Source organism: Artibeus jamaicensis, unplaced genomic scaffold (assembly GCF_021234435.1).
Source record: "Artibeus jamaicensis isolate MK-2021 breed Jamaican fruit bat unplaced genomic scaffold, CSHL_Jam_final scaffold_1964, whole genome shotgun sequence".
Lineage (NCBI taxonomy): Eukaryota > Metazoa > Chordata > Mammalia > Chiroptera > Phyllostomidae > Artibeus > Artibeus jamaicensis.
The window spans coordinates 40,635,618-40,651,797 of NW_026522030.1; the positions used below are offsets into that span (position 1 = coordinate 40,635,618).

At 40.7% G+C, this 16,180-nt stretch overlaps 1 protein-coding gene across 5 annotated transcripts in view; it reads left to right on the top strand.

Annotated features, from left to right (window-relative positions):
- Positions 1-16,180, top strand: part of SMARCA2 (SWI/SNF related, matrix associated, actin dependent regulator of chromatin, subfamily a, member 2) — a 163,733-nt gene that overhangs the window by 5,372 nt on the left and 142,181 nt on the right. For all 5 annotated transcript variants that reach the window (XM_037141776.2, XM_037141781.2, XM_037141780.2 and 2 more), the window contains exons 2-3: positions 9,500-9,760; positions 12,836-12,965. In XM_037141776.2, coding sequence (XP_036997671.2) covers positions 9,536-9,760; positions 12,836-12,965 — 355 coding nt within the window. In that variant the 5' untranslated portion in view covers positions 9,500-9,535. The remainder of the gene's footprint in view (positions 1-9,499; positions 9,761-12,835; positions 12,966-16,180) is intronic.

Here is a 16,180-nt window from a genome sequence, read left to right on the forward strand (position 1 = left end):
GTATGCGTTCAGGATATATTAGATAGAGCCTGTAAGTAGTACCAGTTTTAAAGATAAGTCAAAGATACTTGAATAATTATAATTTAGCAAAACATGTAATAGAGATGACAAAATTTAGGAGCTAAATATAGCTGGGTCTTTTGAATGTTGCATATAAATAACATTTAATTTTAATTATGAGTTAATTACTCATTAATTCACTCATTTGGAATGATGTTTTACATATGGAAAACAGGATTTTTGAAATGTTGACATAAGTAGTGCCCTTCCAAACATCTGGATTTATAGTACATTATTATATAATTGAAGCCTACTATGAATTACAATGTTTTGTTTTATATATATATATATATATATATATACACATATATATGTATATATATACATATATGTGTGTGTATATATAAAACTTTCAGAACATATGGACAGTTATAATCAGGCCATATGCTTCTATGATTTTTAAATCTCTATGGTAGTTTTCGGTATGTAAGCTCCAACTTAAGCATCAATTGCTTATTGGTATAAGCAACTTATCCCATTATATCATCTACCTCTATGCAAGCACTAATGCTTTCGAAACATTTCAGAAACTAACCTAATTTAAATATGGGCTGACCCTTTTGTAAATTGAAGAATGGAATGCACGGAAGTTGAAAGAAATTTAAATTTGTTAAATATAATTATCACCTACCCCCTTCCTATTTTTTAACTGAACTCAGAATTTTGTAGTTAAAAATACTTAAATAGAAAAAAATCGCTGATCAAAGAGTTGGATATGTTGCTTTATACGTCATCAGACTTGGAAATCGAATGCTCGTGAGGACAGCCCTTCCCCATCTCCCCACTATGCTTTCAACCAGGCACAAAATGATTCTGAATATATTTGCACCTCTTTTGTAGCTTGCTGTTGTGCTGTATTCCTACATGTTCTAAAATGCTATTAAGCAAAGTCCATAATTCTGTAAAAAAGGAATGATTTACAGTTGAAGATTTATGTGTTTTGAAGAATGTACCTAAATCTGTATACATGAAGTGCAAACTGCAAACTGCGCAGCTGTGCGGTGCAGGGCGAGCAGGGCGAGCTCTGGGCCAGGGGTAGGGTGGCTGCTGGAAAGGGGCGGGGGCGTGGGTTGTGATCATCTGTGATCCAAAGGAAGCCCTGATATCACAGGGACGCAGCCTAAAGAGTCTGTGAGAAGACTAATACATGGCTTTTGACCTTGCCCAGGACAAAAGGTTCCAGTTGGGGAGAATTTTCAGAAGATAAAGTTGGAGTTGGTAGGAAGACTTGACTTCTGGGGTGAAGTGGGAATATTTTATCCAGTGCATAGTGGAGGCTTGTCTCCCTTTTGAGCAAGGGAATTTATGAACAAAAAAACATTTTAGGTTAATCTGGCAGGTTGTGGATTCAAGACCAGGGTAGGAATTGAGGCCTTTAAAAGGATCTTAGGGATAATGTACATTTTTATATGATAGTTCAGCAGATGTCATCATATGTCATATTTTATTCAGTTTCTATCAAAATTGAGGTTGTGGTCACTATTGTTATGCTTATTTGTAGATGAGGAACTTGAAACTCAAAGAAGTCAAATGAACTACATGGTGCTTTTCTTAGTGGTATATAAACATCATAAATGACCATTTTTCGTTTTAATTGCAAAGAATTGAAGAGTTTCTTTTTGAATTTTTGTTGCTACTACAAAAGTCAGGGCATCTCAAAGCGCATCTGTCACTTAACCAGGGGTTCATTTAGTATACAATGTTGGAGTTTTAGTCTTACCTCGCAGTGTGCTGTCTCGACCAGAAAAGCTTCAAAGTATGCATTTCAGACTCTTTTATACGCTTAATTTGTAAATAGTATCTTGGCAGGCAGAGAAGGACCTGGCTAGCACTGATTCTTATCAGTGTCCAAAATGAGGTTGCCTCACAAGGGGCCTAGCAGAACATGGGAAGGACAGACCTGGGAAGGACAGACCTGGGAAGGTCGGTGGCCATGTAAATACACAGCACAGTACGTTGCTGGGTGTCATGCTTTGCAACTAGCATTTGTTGGTACAGTTGGTTTGGTTTGGTTTTGACTCACTGCCCAGCAGTTTGGGTTCAAGTGAATTTTAGACACACTAGGTACCTGTGGTGACCTTTGTAACTACCAAAGGAAGTGAGTCCTAGGTTAGAGGGGTGTTTGTAACTACCAATGGAAGTGAGTCCTAGCTGAGGTGCTTTATTGGTGAGGGATTTTCCAGTACTTTGGGTTTTCTTGAGAGCACCCATTTTAAAAGATTTGTTTCCTTTGTGGATACATTGGCTGTCCTCACTGAGGAGGTCATGGAACTGCATCACAGGTAGATTCTTGGGAGAAGGTGTCTCCAGGGTGATAATGTTAACAGCAAAGTTCCTGCGAGGCTGTGCCTGAGAATCGCGGGGCACTAATTAGCCACTGCAGGGTTTGTTGTAATCTTCCGTCTTGCACAGAGCTGCCTCAGAGCCTTCGCCAGGTCTGACTCTGGGCAAGAATGGTCCCAAGGCAGTTTATTTAAAGTGAAGGCAGGAGCTTGCAGCTTAATATGTTCCCTTGATTCAAAGATGAAGAGTTCACAGAAGCCCAACCAACACGGCAAACTTTCAACCTAACCACTTTTTAAAAACACGTTCAGCTTCAAGTGATAAACTTCCAGGAATAATCACAGGAAAAAAAGCCTTGCGTGCTCTTGTAGAGTTTTGGTTCAGCAATGTGTGACGTTGTCTTTAAGGCCAGTGCGGTGTTTATCCGTGTCACAAACCAAATTGTCCTCTGTTTAAAGCTTCGTGTCGCACGCAGACCAGGAAGCACGAGGGCTTTGGTAGTGCTTCCCCACGGATGCCGGCAACCTTGGCCTGAAAAAAGAAACTTCTGGTAGATTTATTTCCTTCATCTTCCTTGCTGTTCTCCTTACCCAACTGTCTGTTCCCCCATTAGGATTACAGAGCCGTGTCCTAGTTCTAGAGATGTTGCTACTTCTTGTCAGGGAATTATCAACTCATTTACAGAGAAAGCTACACAGAAGACAAGAAGCCCTTCAGGTCTGAATCAGCAAACAGGCATAAAAAGGAATTTTTTTTACTCTTATCTTTACTGTCTCCTGAGCCTCACTGTTCTACAGCCAGGAAACTTGAAAAAGACTGAGTTATTCTTAGGGACGTGAACTGGACCTGAGTTTTAATTCTGCGTTGTGATATTCCACCTTTGACCTGTACCCCAAAGTCTTTCTGTAGATCTTGCAGATAAACATCTGCTGGAGATCTGAGATTTTCCATCTTCCTTATTCTGTATGGTGAAAAGAGGTATCGAATATTTAAGAGATTTTGCCTAGTCAAGATGGTGGTGCTTCCTCAAACTCCTTCTGTGACTAGAAAACAAAAGTTTCTAGGAAAGGTTTGTTAATTCTGTGTCTAGGTGGAGTTGAAACGTCGCCTTCTCCACGAAGCCTTGCCTAACTCCCTTTTCCTTCTTCCATACTTCAAGCTGCAGGACACCTCTCCTGCCCTGTGGCTGTGTTAGGACCCTTTCGTTTTACCCCTTCTTGTGTTGCAGGAGATTCCTTTCTTTTTCCCTCTCACTGCTGTTTATGAATAATTCCCATTTCCCCATCAGAATTGCAGAGTCTTGTGGTAAGCGCTCTGGCCATTTTTGTAAGTCCTGCATGCTTTGCACCTAGTGTGGAGTGGTGCAGTTGGGAGTGGGTGAGTCAGAGGGGCCCCGGGTGGTGGGCTCAACACCTCTGACCTCCTCAGTTCTGGACAGTGTCTCCACCTCCCATTCCCTGTGGGGCTTCTCTTTACGTCCTTGTCCCTTTTTTAAATTAATGTGATCACAGCCAAATTCTAATTCTTGCAAACTGCCTCTCCCTTGTTTCCATCTTCGTTTCTCTGTCCTCTGCTCCCCACTCCTGTACTCCGTTGCATGCTCTCCACACTGGTGCGGGGCTGTGCCTGGTGGTGCGGGGCCCGGTGTTAACTGGGAGTGGGGAGATAGAAGGGTCTGCTTACCTGGTCAAGCTACGTGGTCCCTTTTTGCTTTTCTGTCCTCATCATTTTAAGTGGGGATGTGACAGAATGCCTCCTCAACTGAAGTCACCGAAATTATTATGAAGCACATGTGGGTGTGTTTGAAATGTACTACAAGCGTGGGGGTCTTTGGGATTTCCATGCATCGCAGTAAGACAGTAAGGTATACGTCGTATCACGGTGGCCGTGGTTGGACTGGTGACCCTTAAAATTCCACGAAACTGAACTTTTTAAATATGCAAAGGGTATACGGTGGCTTTCAGCCAGGGGAGAGGAAGGAGGTTGGGGCTGAGGAGAGATGTCTGTGATGGTTGGAGTTGTGGGAAGCTCTGGACTTTTATTTCTAAAAACACACTCCCTAGTTGTAAAGGCAGGAACGACAGGACGAAAAAAGACATGGTGGTACTGCTGGGAAATTCTTGGCTAAGAACCCAGCCGCCTGGCCCTCAGGCAGTGCCGGTGGAGGCAGAGAGGAGCATGAGGGTGAGGTTAAAGGACCAGCAATGCCTCCGTGGGGAGGTCACTGTGCCTTACCTTACCCCCAACACACGCATGTTTTCTTCATTGTCTTAACCACATAACTGTGGAACTGGTTGTTCTTTTCTGTGACAATGTAAAACTCCCCCCCCAAACACAAAATAAAAATAAGATTTGAGTATTATCTTGTGGACCGACCTACCACTGCTCTGCCAAGGCTCTCTGAGCCCTCCCCTCGCCCTCACCACCCCATCTGCATCATTTCATCGTGCTCTGAAGAAGAAAGAAAGGGCTTTGGATTCCTAGGGATACCAGCACGGTTGACGAGGGAGAAGCTGAGTTGGCCAGTAATGGGGCTTTGTTTTTATTGAATTTACTGGGGCAACATTAGTTCACAAAACCATACAGGTTTCAAGTGTACAACTCAATGAAATACCATCTGCACACTGCATTGTGCACCCATCGCCCCAAGCAAAGTCTTTTTCTGTCCCCATTTTCTTCCCCCTTGTCCACCTCCACCTCCCCTAACCCTCCTTTCTCTCTGGCTATCACCATACTGTTGTCTGTGTCTATGTGTTTTACATATACACATATGTGTGTGTGCGTGTGTGTGTGTTTGCTTAATCCCTTGACCTTCTTTCATCCAGCCCCAACACCCCTGCCCTCTAACAGCTGTCAGTCTGTTCCACGTGTCCATACTTTTGTTTCTATTCTGTCTGTCAGTTTATTTTGTTCATTAGATTCCACATGAAAGCGAGAGCATACAGTAGTTGTCTTTTTCTGACTGGTTTATTTCACTGTAGCGTAATAATCTCCAGGTCCATCCATGCTGTTGCAAAAGGGCCCCCACCCCCACTTTTAAAAAAATTTATAGTCAGGTAAGTATTCCATTGTGTAAATGTACCACAGCTTTTTTATCCACTCATCTACTGATGGGCACCTGGACTATTTCTAGATCTTGGCGATTGTAAATAGTGCTGCAATGAACATATAAGGCTGTTAGACTTTAAAACTTAATCTTAATAACTTAGTAATCATGTGCACCTCTGCCTGAGACTGGTATCTCGTTGTGACTTGTACCCCCCAGGTGCTGTACTCTGTGGGGAAGTTTAATTAGGCACAGGGGCTGTACTGTCAAGTTGCTGCCAGAAATGACGAGGAAGGAGTAAGAGGCCAGGACTAAGGCTGTGTCTTTGGGAGGTGCTCCTGTTCAGTACAACTGGTGGTGGTAGCAGGAGGCGAATCATGGTTCAGCCCGGATTCTGCCATGGTGCCTCGCCAGTGAACACCGCCACACACAGGACTGGAGGAAGTTTGTGAGATGCTTCTCACTGTGGAGAGGTAGAGAGAGGGAGCCTTGAGATACTCTTACTCCAAGCCCGGAGGAAGCCCAAAACCCTGAGGGAAAAGAAAAGCTTTTTGCCCAGGGCCCCAGAGTTGAGGGTGGCCCTGCAGTGAGAACACAAGAACCCAGGTCTCTGGCCTCCCAGTCAGAAGCCAGAGAGTATCACATTGCAGTTGTGTGTGGTAGTCTCGGCTCCTGCCAGCCATGAGCTATGTTTTTTTGTTTGCCGGACTATGCTATTTCCCTGAGCTCCTGCCTGGTTTGTGTGTCTGCTATTTAATGGACACATTCACTACATTTATGCTTCTGAAGCTTCTCTTATTAGAAAGTTCCCTGTATAATATTAATATCCCACTCGTATGTCCATACTTTTTCATTTCCCTTCTCATGTGTTTTTTACTTTAAGAAGTTTTTAGTAGTTTCCTTTAACAGAAAATGAGGAGCATATTTATGGAACAATATGTAAGTGATTACAGCATTCTACAAGATTCCCAGATGAAGATGAGCCTATTTGCAGAAAGTAATATTATAGGATAATATAAATTAAAATATAAACATGAAAAGTAGGACTACCAGGCAAAGTTTTTGTATTGCCATTGTTCAGATTTGTGGCATATTACTGTAATAGTTATTGAAGCTCATTTCAAGGTAATTTATAACAGGAAGTAAGCAATTTCCTTTCATTCACTAAAAAATAAAGGGGTGCATTACTTTTCTGACATACATAAAAGAACATTATAACTTGGAGTAACCCCCAATTGACGTCAGCTCCCTAAATTTAAAATCCTGAGTGAACGTGTGTGTCTGTTATGTAGGGGGTGGAACGCCAATGTAGTGTTACTTCCGCCTGCTTTGTTAGTCACACAGAATAAATAATAAAATTTGTCCCTCTAAAGAATTCAAGGCCATTAATTCATCCACGAGGCTTCCCTGTTGTTTTAGAAACCACTGGGACGGCATTCTCTTAGTCCCATCTTGTACTGGCAAAACAGTTTGAGAGCTCCTTTCTTATAATCACTCCCAAGTCGCCTTTCGTCGCTTCCCATTTTATCCCTAACTCATCAGAATGGCCTAAATTATTACTTTTTAATTTTCCATTAAAGTATAGGTGGCATATAGTATTGTTTTAGTTTCAGGTGTACAACATGATGATTTGACATTTACATACCTTGTAATGCAATCACCACAATAAGTCTTAATATTTATCATTGTGCGAAGTTATTACGTTAGTGACTTATTCCCTGCGTCGTACACTGCATCTCTGTGGCTTCTTTATTTAACAGCCAGGAAGTTTGTGCCTTTGACTCCCCTTCCCCTTTCTCACCCACCCCCCACACCCTTCCACTCTGGTAAACGCCAGTGTGTTCTCTGCATCTGTGAGTCTGTTGCTCTTGTGTTTTGCTTATTTGTTTTAAGTTCTACATATAAATGAAATCATATGGTGTTAGTCTGACTTCTGCCCTAAGTTCTTGCCTATACTTTTTAAGATTTCTTTTTCTTCAGTTACAATTCACATTCAATACTATCTTCTGTTAGTTTCAGGTGGACAGTATAGTGGTTGGGCAATCATATACTTTACAAACTAGTTCCCGTGAACACACTTCAGACACTGATTACTCTCTAATTTTTACTTATAAAGTAATTGAGTCTATTAATATTTTGCCCTTGAAATTGTGTTTGCGGTTCACTGAGATCTCTTTGTGCAGTTCCTGCGTGCTGCTTGCAGGTGCTGGGGCTGCAGGAGTGAAGAGCCAGACCCTGCCTCCTCAGCCTTTACATTCTAGAGATTCACCAGAGGTGACAGTAGGGAGCTCAGAATGGAACTACTGTGGTTTTTTAAAACCTCTACTTTTACTGGGGAAAGAGCCCTGCTCTGGTTCACTGGGCCCCTATGGTCTAATGCCAGTCCTGCCACTAAGCAATAGGTGATCAAATCTCTCAAGGTGTCTCATTGTGCACTTTGCAAGAGTGACAGCAGAACATTTGCACGTGCACAACTGTGTGCCCCCAGATAACATACTATGGAATAATTACCATCACTAGTAGCATTCAGCTATCTTACTGGGATCTCCATCAGAATTTGGAAAACAGCTTATTCACTCATTTTGGCTCATGTGCAAGATGCAGTTTTACCCACCCCACGAGGCAGCTCCCCAGTGGGGGTGCCAGGAAATTCTGGAGTATGGGCGATGGAATATTGTTTTGCTGAAACCAGAGAACCAGAGTTTGCACATCCAGCCCGTGGTGGGCCCCAGTCCAGTAGTCATGGATGTCTTCTTTTGGAATGTTGGAGCACGGAGAGGCCTAAGACAAGTTCTCAAGTGTCCAAGTGGTCTTCAGTTAATTAGCTGGCAGGAGGACCAAGTGTTGAACTGATTTTTCTGATCATTTCTGGTGTAGTGGAGGTTGTGGGGAAAATAATGCTAAGTAAGACTAGCTGAAGAAGAAAACACTGGTTTGAAAAGATATATGCACCTTTATATCCATTGCAGCATTTATAATAGCTAAGACATGGAAATAACTTAAGTACCCATAATGGAAGATGTGATATTTATACACATACACACACACACACACATACATACAGATACACACACACACACACACCATGGAGCTTACCCAGCCATTAAAAAGGAAGGATATCTTTCTGTTTGTGACAACGTGGATGACCTTGAGGGTAGTATTGTGCTAAGTGAAGTAAGTCAGGCAGAGAGAGACAAATAGCATATGATTTCACTTATATGTGGAATCTCAAAAGACAAACAAACAATAAACAAAGAAAACAACAAAAACAAAATCATCAAGAGAACAGATTGGTGGTTACCAGAAAAGGAGGAAGTTGAGGGGAGTGCAAAATGGGTAGAGGGGATAAAGTGTGTGGTCATGGACGATAGCCAGATTGACAGTGGTGAGCGCTGTGCACCGTGTACACATATGTGTAATGTTGAACACACGAAATACATGTAATCTGTATACCCACTTTAATAATAATAATAATAAGGCTGCTTGTTGTCCCAGGCAAAGAACTACATTTCTCTATGTACCACTGGGTTTCACACTCCACTAGTAACCATATCACACAGGTGCTTGAACCCGAGTTTCTCTCTCACAGCTTCTGCTTCTCCTCTCACTGGGAATTCTCCTCCATTCTCAACCTACGGAATTGTACTTTTTCTCCATTTTTACTTTTGAATGTCCACTTGCTTTTGAAAATGGATCGAGGTTGGATGTTTTTTAAGGGGGTTATGTTTTAATGGCTTTGGGAGGTTAATGACTTGAAGTTGGCGCAGCCAATAAGTAGTGGAGAGCATCTGTTGCCTTCAGTAATAAATTTCAAACTTGCTTAGGATTCTGCTTATGTGTTAAGTTTGAGTTTCTCCAGTGAGTCTTTTTATATCTTACATGATTTATATCTTTTTGGGGAATTATTTAGAGTATTTTTTTTTAAACAAGTGGTCTTCATAAAGACAAGGGCAGATGGATGTATATCACACTCAGACATCTGGATCAGACAGGGCATTTCTGTTTGATGTTTGCTACAGAAATGGCACCATCAAATACTAACAACTGTTTTATTGTGATCTTAACATCATGTTGAAAACATTCCTTTCTTTTTTGTTCTTTTCAACTCAGTATCACTGTGCTGACTGGCGGAGACAGGAGAAGTAGATGTCCACGCCCACAGACCCTGGTGCGATGCCCCACCCAGGGCCTTCGCCAGGGCCCGGACCCTCTCCTGGACCAATTCTCGGGCCTAGTCCAGGACCTGGACCATCCCCAGGTTCTGTCCATAGTATGATGGGGCCAAGTCCCGGCCCTCCCAGTGTCTCACACACGATGCCCACAATGGGGTCCACTGACTTCCCGCAGGAAGGCATGCATCAGATGCATAAGGTAAGACTCCACTCTCCTGTCCAGTCTCATCTTCCACGGGGCACGTAGTGAATACCCCTGACAAGCCCTGTCCCTCTGTTTCTACTATTTTTATGAGAGAAGCTAGGTCTTTGTCTTATCTTGAATATTATTAAAAACATACATTCTGAAGCTTTTTTATTGTTACAGATGTTGCACTAGTCAGGAATATCGGATACTGGCTTTTCAAAAACGTGAGATAGGATATACAGCTCTGATAGTGAAGTTCTGTGATTTATGGGTTGCAGCTATTTTGGCCTGCTGAATTAAGTTTATAAGTGAAGGTATTGATTCTTTTTAACTGTATGTGTTAAGTAACTTACATTATCCACAAATGAACACATTGAAAATTATTCTTTCTTTAAAATGTTGGTATTTATTTTAAAAATTAGATCCCAAAGAGTAAAAGGAAAAAGAGTCCCTCCTTAAAGATTTTAAATAGGTTCTAGGGAATCCCTAAAATGCACTTTGCTGCCTCTCTGTGATGCAGCTTCAGTCTGGGAGAGGGATCTGGTTCCGCAGTGCCCAGGTCCCATTGTTTGTTTCTGGACTGATGCTGCAGTGACCGTCTGTTCAGGGGACTTGGGTATTGCTCCAAGGATGGCCATGTTGGTACAATTTAGGCTGTCCCAGAAGGTGCAAAGAAGAGAGGACAGCCTTTTGAGAAAGTACACAAGAGCCTCAGAGACAATTTGCTTTGAAAGTTAGCAAAAGCCAAAGAGACTGAGTGAGGCCATTGTGTGTTACCTGAAGGTCATGCCTGATGAGACAGGTGGAGGTTTGATATCCCTTTGGGATGACATTACAGGTGGACGGGGTGGTGGGGTGCCTCTCGATGTTAAATAGACAAGCCATGGAAGATACTGGTTTAACAGTGAAATATGACTGCAAAAATAAATACATAAATAAAGCAAGTCTGTCCTCTAATTGTGGAGGATTGTGGGTCAATTTTAAGGTAAGGCCCAGAAGAGAGGATCACTTTTCGACGAATTTGTTATTTGCTGATTTCCATATCAGGAAAGTAATATTGCTTATTTTGGAAAGTGAAACCATACTGAGATAAATAAAGGAAATGGTTAATCCTGCATCCACCCCCAGGTAACACATTATTGCATGTGCTTTTCACACCTGACTTTTCTCCATGTTCAATAAAAATCATATACAGATGTGATTTTCTAATAATTTTTCTTTTACCCTAATAGAATCATATTGTTAACTATTAATTGCTCTGCAACTTCCCTGTTTACACCTAAAAATATATTGTGGATGTCCCTATAATGTCCCCAAATTCTCTCACTCCTTCAAAAATTTTTTTTAGCTTGTCATGTATCTGAGGAAATAAAGCTATTTGTTTTTTTTTATATCATACTTTTTAGCAGATGTATTGAACATATAGACATATTGAAGTCATTAAATTGTCTTGTGCTCATATTAAATGAATTTGGGAGCTATATTATAGATCTGCTCCTTGTAAACCTTAGTCCAGGTGGATTAAATAATTTCAGAATGGGTTAAGAATGTTCCACCTACACAACAATAGATAAAAGTTCAAGGAAGTATTTACCTGACCTGTGTTATTATTTAAGTATTTAAATGTTAGCTGTACAAATGAGCATCGGGTCAGAGTTACGTTTTTGCCCAGGGTTGTTTTTATTGGTAGTTATTTCTTCTGGTCCCTTGTGTTTGTTACTTAGCATCTTTGTCACATTTTCTCATATCCTCTGCCCCCATTTATGCTCTTGTTTCATTTTGTTTTGCTCTCATTCTGCAAATTGTGCATTTTTTTGCTATTCTGGTTTTCCTTAGCCCCCAGCCCCTCAGATGATTCCCTGCGTGAGGACATGTTAAGTGCCTCAGTTCACACCTGCCGGCCAGATGCCTTCCCTTTCTTAGATTCTTTTTATGGGCAGCTTTATTCCTTGTCTTTCTCCTCCTCCCTCTGAGCTTCAGCTTTTTGCTTTTTAACATTGCTGGAAATAAATAAACAAGTAGCCTAAATACATCTGCTGTGTTGCTTTGATTTCCTCTCTATTATTACTATTTAACACACTCAGAGACAGTCTTTATACCAAATTCTTCCCATTTTTCTTCTGAACATCCTCTTTATGGTAAATTTTTCTTCTTTTCAAACGCATGCTTTAGACTCTGCAGAAATTAACTTTCCTTTCTCCAAAACTGCAAACATTCATACTTTCTTGCTTGAAGTTATTTGATTTCTATAAACTCCTGGAAATATGCCTTTCAGGCTGTTTCGAAAATTGCTATTCCAGTTTGCGGAGGCATAGACTTTTCCTTTTTCAAACATATGTTCTGTTGCCCAATTCTGGATTGGATTAATGTCAATTCAATAGCTATTTATTGTGTGTCTCTTCTGTACTGGGCCCCAAGTCCTGTTTCCAGACCTCGTGTTCTTAATTTTTTCCCAAACTGTGCCTTTAACCTTTCCAGTCTTCTTCCGCCCGCTGCCCAGCCTCACCCCTGCCCCACAGCTCCCTTCCAGCATTCACGCACCGAGGTGCTGCCCTGTCTGGCTCTCTTTTCCCAGCTGCCGTGGAACTTCCTGGTTTCAACTTTTAAACTTTCCATAGTTCCTTCCCCTCTGATGACAAAAAAAATTACCAAAAAATAGGTTATCACAGACATTTCAAAGAGTCTTCCTTCAGACTTTCTTTGGACTAACTTCAACATACAGCAGGTTTCAGGACTTACTTAAAGTGTATGGAAGAATAGCTTAGATTTGTAGATCTTGTGAGCAGGATTTTATTTTTATTTTCGGGTTCTGACGTGACATAAAAATTCAGCCGACTTACAGAGAATTTTGATGATCCTATTAGTGTAGTCTTTTTTTATTTTTTTTGTCCCCAGCTATAAAATATGTGTAATATATAGTAATGATGTGCGTAATGTAGGTGTAAAAATAGGTGACTATCAAATGGGTAATAGATGATCGAGCTCCGATTTTGAAGACTTTTCAGAGAGGGGTCTTAAAGCTCCAAATAGAAATTTACATAATGTATCTTAAAGAGGCATCTAACCAATGTGCTTTACCTGTTTCAGCCCATGGATGGCATGCACGACAAGGGGATTGTGGAAGATATCCATTGTGGGTCCATGAAGGGCACCGGTATGCGGCCGCCGCCCCCAGGAATGGGCCCTCCCCAGAGCCCAATGGATCAGCACAGCCAAGGTCTGTAATGCCACATACCTGACGTTGGCTTCATAGTGTACTCTTTTGTCTTTTGACTGGTTTTTCGAACTATAACTTCCAAAGAACATATCTAAGGCAAATTGAATCCAGCAGGTTTCTTTTCCCTATAGAAATCCCCCCCAGCCCCACCAACACAACTATATGATTTACATGGTCAGCTTTATCCACAAAATCCTAGTAATCGCATTAGCCTCCACAAGTTAAGGCTCTCGACAAAGTGTTTTATGTACTTTATTCAGAATCTTTATCATGGGCTTATAGGGTAAATAATGTGATCTCAGTTTCATAGATGGGGAAGCTAAAGCTCAGAGAATTTCCTTTGCTTTCCTAAGTTTGCACGACCTGGAGGGTGGTCAGCCCCGAAGGAGAGCGCTGGTCTGCCTCCCAACAACAGTGCAGAGGTGAAGGTGAGCTGAGGCGCTCGGGCCCCTTGAGTTGCACATTCATGCATCGTCTGTAAGGGGGATTAGCTGTCGTTGCTGGTGGGTAGTTGTAGTGGACTTCTAGGGCTGCTGTAAGAAACTGCCACAAACTGGGTGGCTTCAGATAATAGAAAATCATTCTCTCACAGTTCTAGAGGCTAGAAGTCTGAAATCCAGGTACCAGCAGGGCCACATTCTTGGAAGGCTCTAAGGAAGAATTCTTTTGCCTCTCCCTAGCTTCTGGTGATAGCCCGCATCCTTAGAATTCCTTGGCTTGTATATCCGTCATTCCGATCTCTGTCCTCGTCTCCACATGACATTTTTCCAGTGTGTCTGTCTCTGTTTCCAGATTTTTCTCTTCTGTTAAAGATTGGATTGGATTAAGACCTACCTTAAAGCACTATGACCTCATCTTAATTTGATCATATCTGCAAAGATTCTATTTCCAAATAAGGTCCCATGAACAGGTACTAGGAGCTAGAGGTTCAACTTGTCTTTGTAAAGGACACAATTTAACCCATAATAATGGTGAAATCAATATATGGTATATGCATATTTCTCTTCTTGGTGCCTTCTCCCCTCAGTCTTGAAGGCATGTGAAAGATATCTCAAGCTCTTTTGAATATAATGTAACTTGTTTTCAGAAATGAATGTATGGTCATTTCAACATGCAAGGGGTGTGGTTTAGTCTAGCAGTAATTAACCCTAATATGCTGATTTTTAAAAGATTTTATTTATTTATCTTTAGAGGGGAAGGAGAGAGGGAGAGAAACATCAATGTATGGTTGCCTCTCGTGCGTCCCCTCCTGGGAACTGGCCTGCAACCCAGGCATGTGCCCTGACTGGGAATCAAACCGTGATCCTTTGGTGTGCAGGCCAGCACTCAATCCACTGAGCTACACCAGCCAGGGCCCTAATATGTTGATATTTTAATTCTAATTCAAAGTTTATGGTTTACGTGGTGATTTGTATATTCCTCAAATTTAATGTGAGTTTTTTCTCCATCCATGATTAGACAGAAATCTATCCACCTGAGAGAAGATTTTTGAGTATGAAGATGTAGAAAAATGTAGCCAGTTTTTAAAAAAACTGCATATATATATGTTGCAAATATATATGTTACATATATGTATATGCAACTTACAGTGGCATAGAGGTGCATCTTCACTCATATGCAAACAACTTTTTGAAAATCCCAGACTCCAATCTGAATTTTGATGACAAGTAGGCATAACTGTTGTAGATGACTTATAAAATCTTGACCATATCAGAAAAGTAGCTTGAACAAAGTCTTAGGACGTTTTGCAGTCTAAAGAGAAAAAAATTTGACCCATTCAGTTTTAAAATGAATTAAAACAACACTTTCAGGTTTATCACTTAAATTCTAAAGAGCTAGGTGTATTCACAGATTTAATATAGCTCTGATTTTCAATATGTGGAAGGGGTAGAGGGGTTTTGTCAGTGATTCTCCAAGCCAGATGCTTACGCTGTCTGCCCCCGGCTTTGCAGTACTTCTACTAGTGGGGCCACTGGAAAACTCCAAAATGCATGAATTGTAATTGAGCATTTTTACTGTTATGTATCTTCACATTTCTTGCATTGCTTGGTTCCTTTCTTCAACTGAAGAATGAAGATATTTCTTGTACTCTATAGAACTTGGCACCAATATTTAAAACAAAACTGGATAAATAACTTAGCATATTTTATTCAATTAAGTAGAGAAGTGAATCTATGCATTTAAAAGTCAACAATTTTAAATAGCTCTTAATTTTTGTATAATTTCAGCAAATTATAATTACTTGGAAATGCAGAGGTCTACATTAAATAGAATCAGAATTAGCATGTAATATTTTTCTTTAAAATAGCCAAGTGCATTATAAGTTGGGGAATGAGTTAATTAAGAGTATTCGTTACTAAGTAGTATTGGTATAACACAGTCTTATTTAATATGGTGATTTTAAAAGAATGTAGATTCTGTAATAGCATGTATCTTTAAAAACTCTGTTGTAGAAAGCCATTTATAAAACACACAGGTACAGAGAGGTGTGGTATTGATCAGAAAGCTGCCAGCTTTAACTACCTAGCAACCTATTAGGTTATTTTAAGGTATTGGTTGAGAAGCAAAACCACTTCCTTCAATAAATACTGAGTTATGTACCTCATGGTCCCAATGATAACATTGTTTATTTTTAGTCCATTGGGTTGGGGGAAAAAAGCCTCCAAAGGCAAGCATATGATTAGTGTTTGCCTGTATGTGCATGTATGTATGTGTAAAGAGAAAAATAATATACAGTGGTACTTAGAAATTCAAGATTATTAAAAGGAGAGAGGCAATTGCTTCTCTCTGCGGCAAGGTGAAACTGGGGAGATTAAGGCACTTGAAGATGAGGGAAGAAAAACTGCTACTTTTTTTCCTACTTTTGAATGAGCAAATCAAACCAGATTTCAAAAAAAAAAAAAAGCAGATTCTGCATCAATATTGTCATCCTCCAGACAAAAGTACATTCATTCACTCTCAGGCAATTTCTTCATTCTGTTTTCTCAACTAAAGGTAATTACCCAAATCCGTTTCATTGTTTCATCATTTAGATTGTTTTATTGCATGCTAGTCATCTAGAACAAAAAAAAATCTCTCTTTTTAGCTGAAACACTGTCACACTTTTAGTGTCATTCCATTGAGGCAGGAGATGGTCCAGAGGGAGGAACCTGGGGAGGTGCCCCAGGGCTAAGATAAAGGACATCGATACATGACCAAGACCCCATTCTAAGACT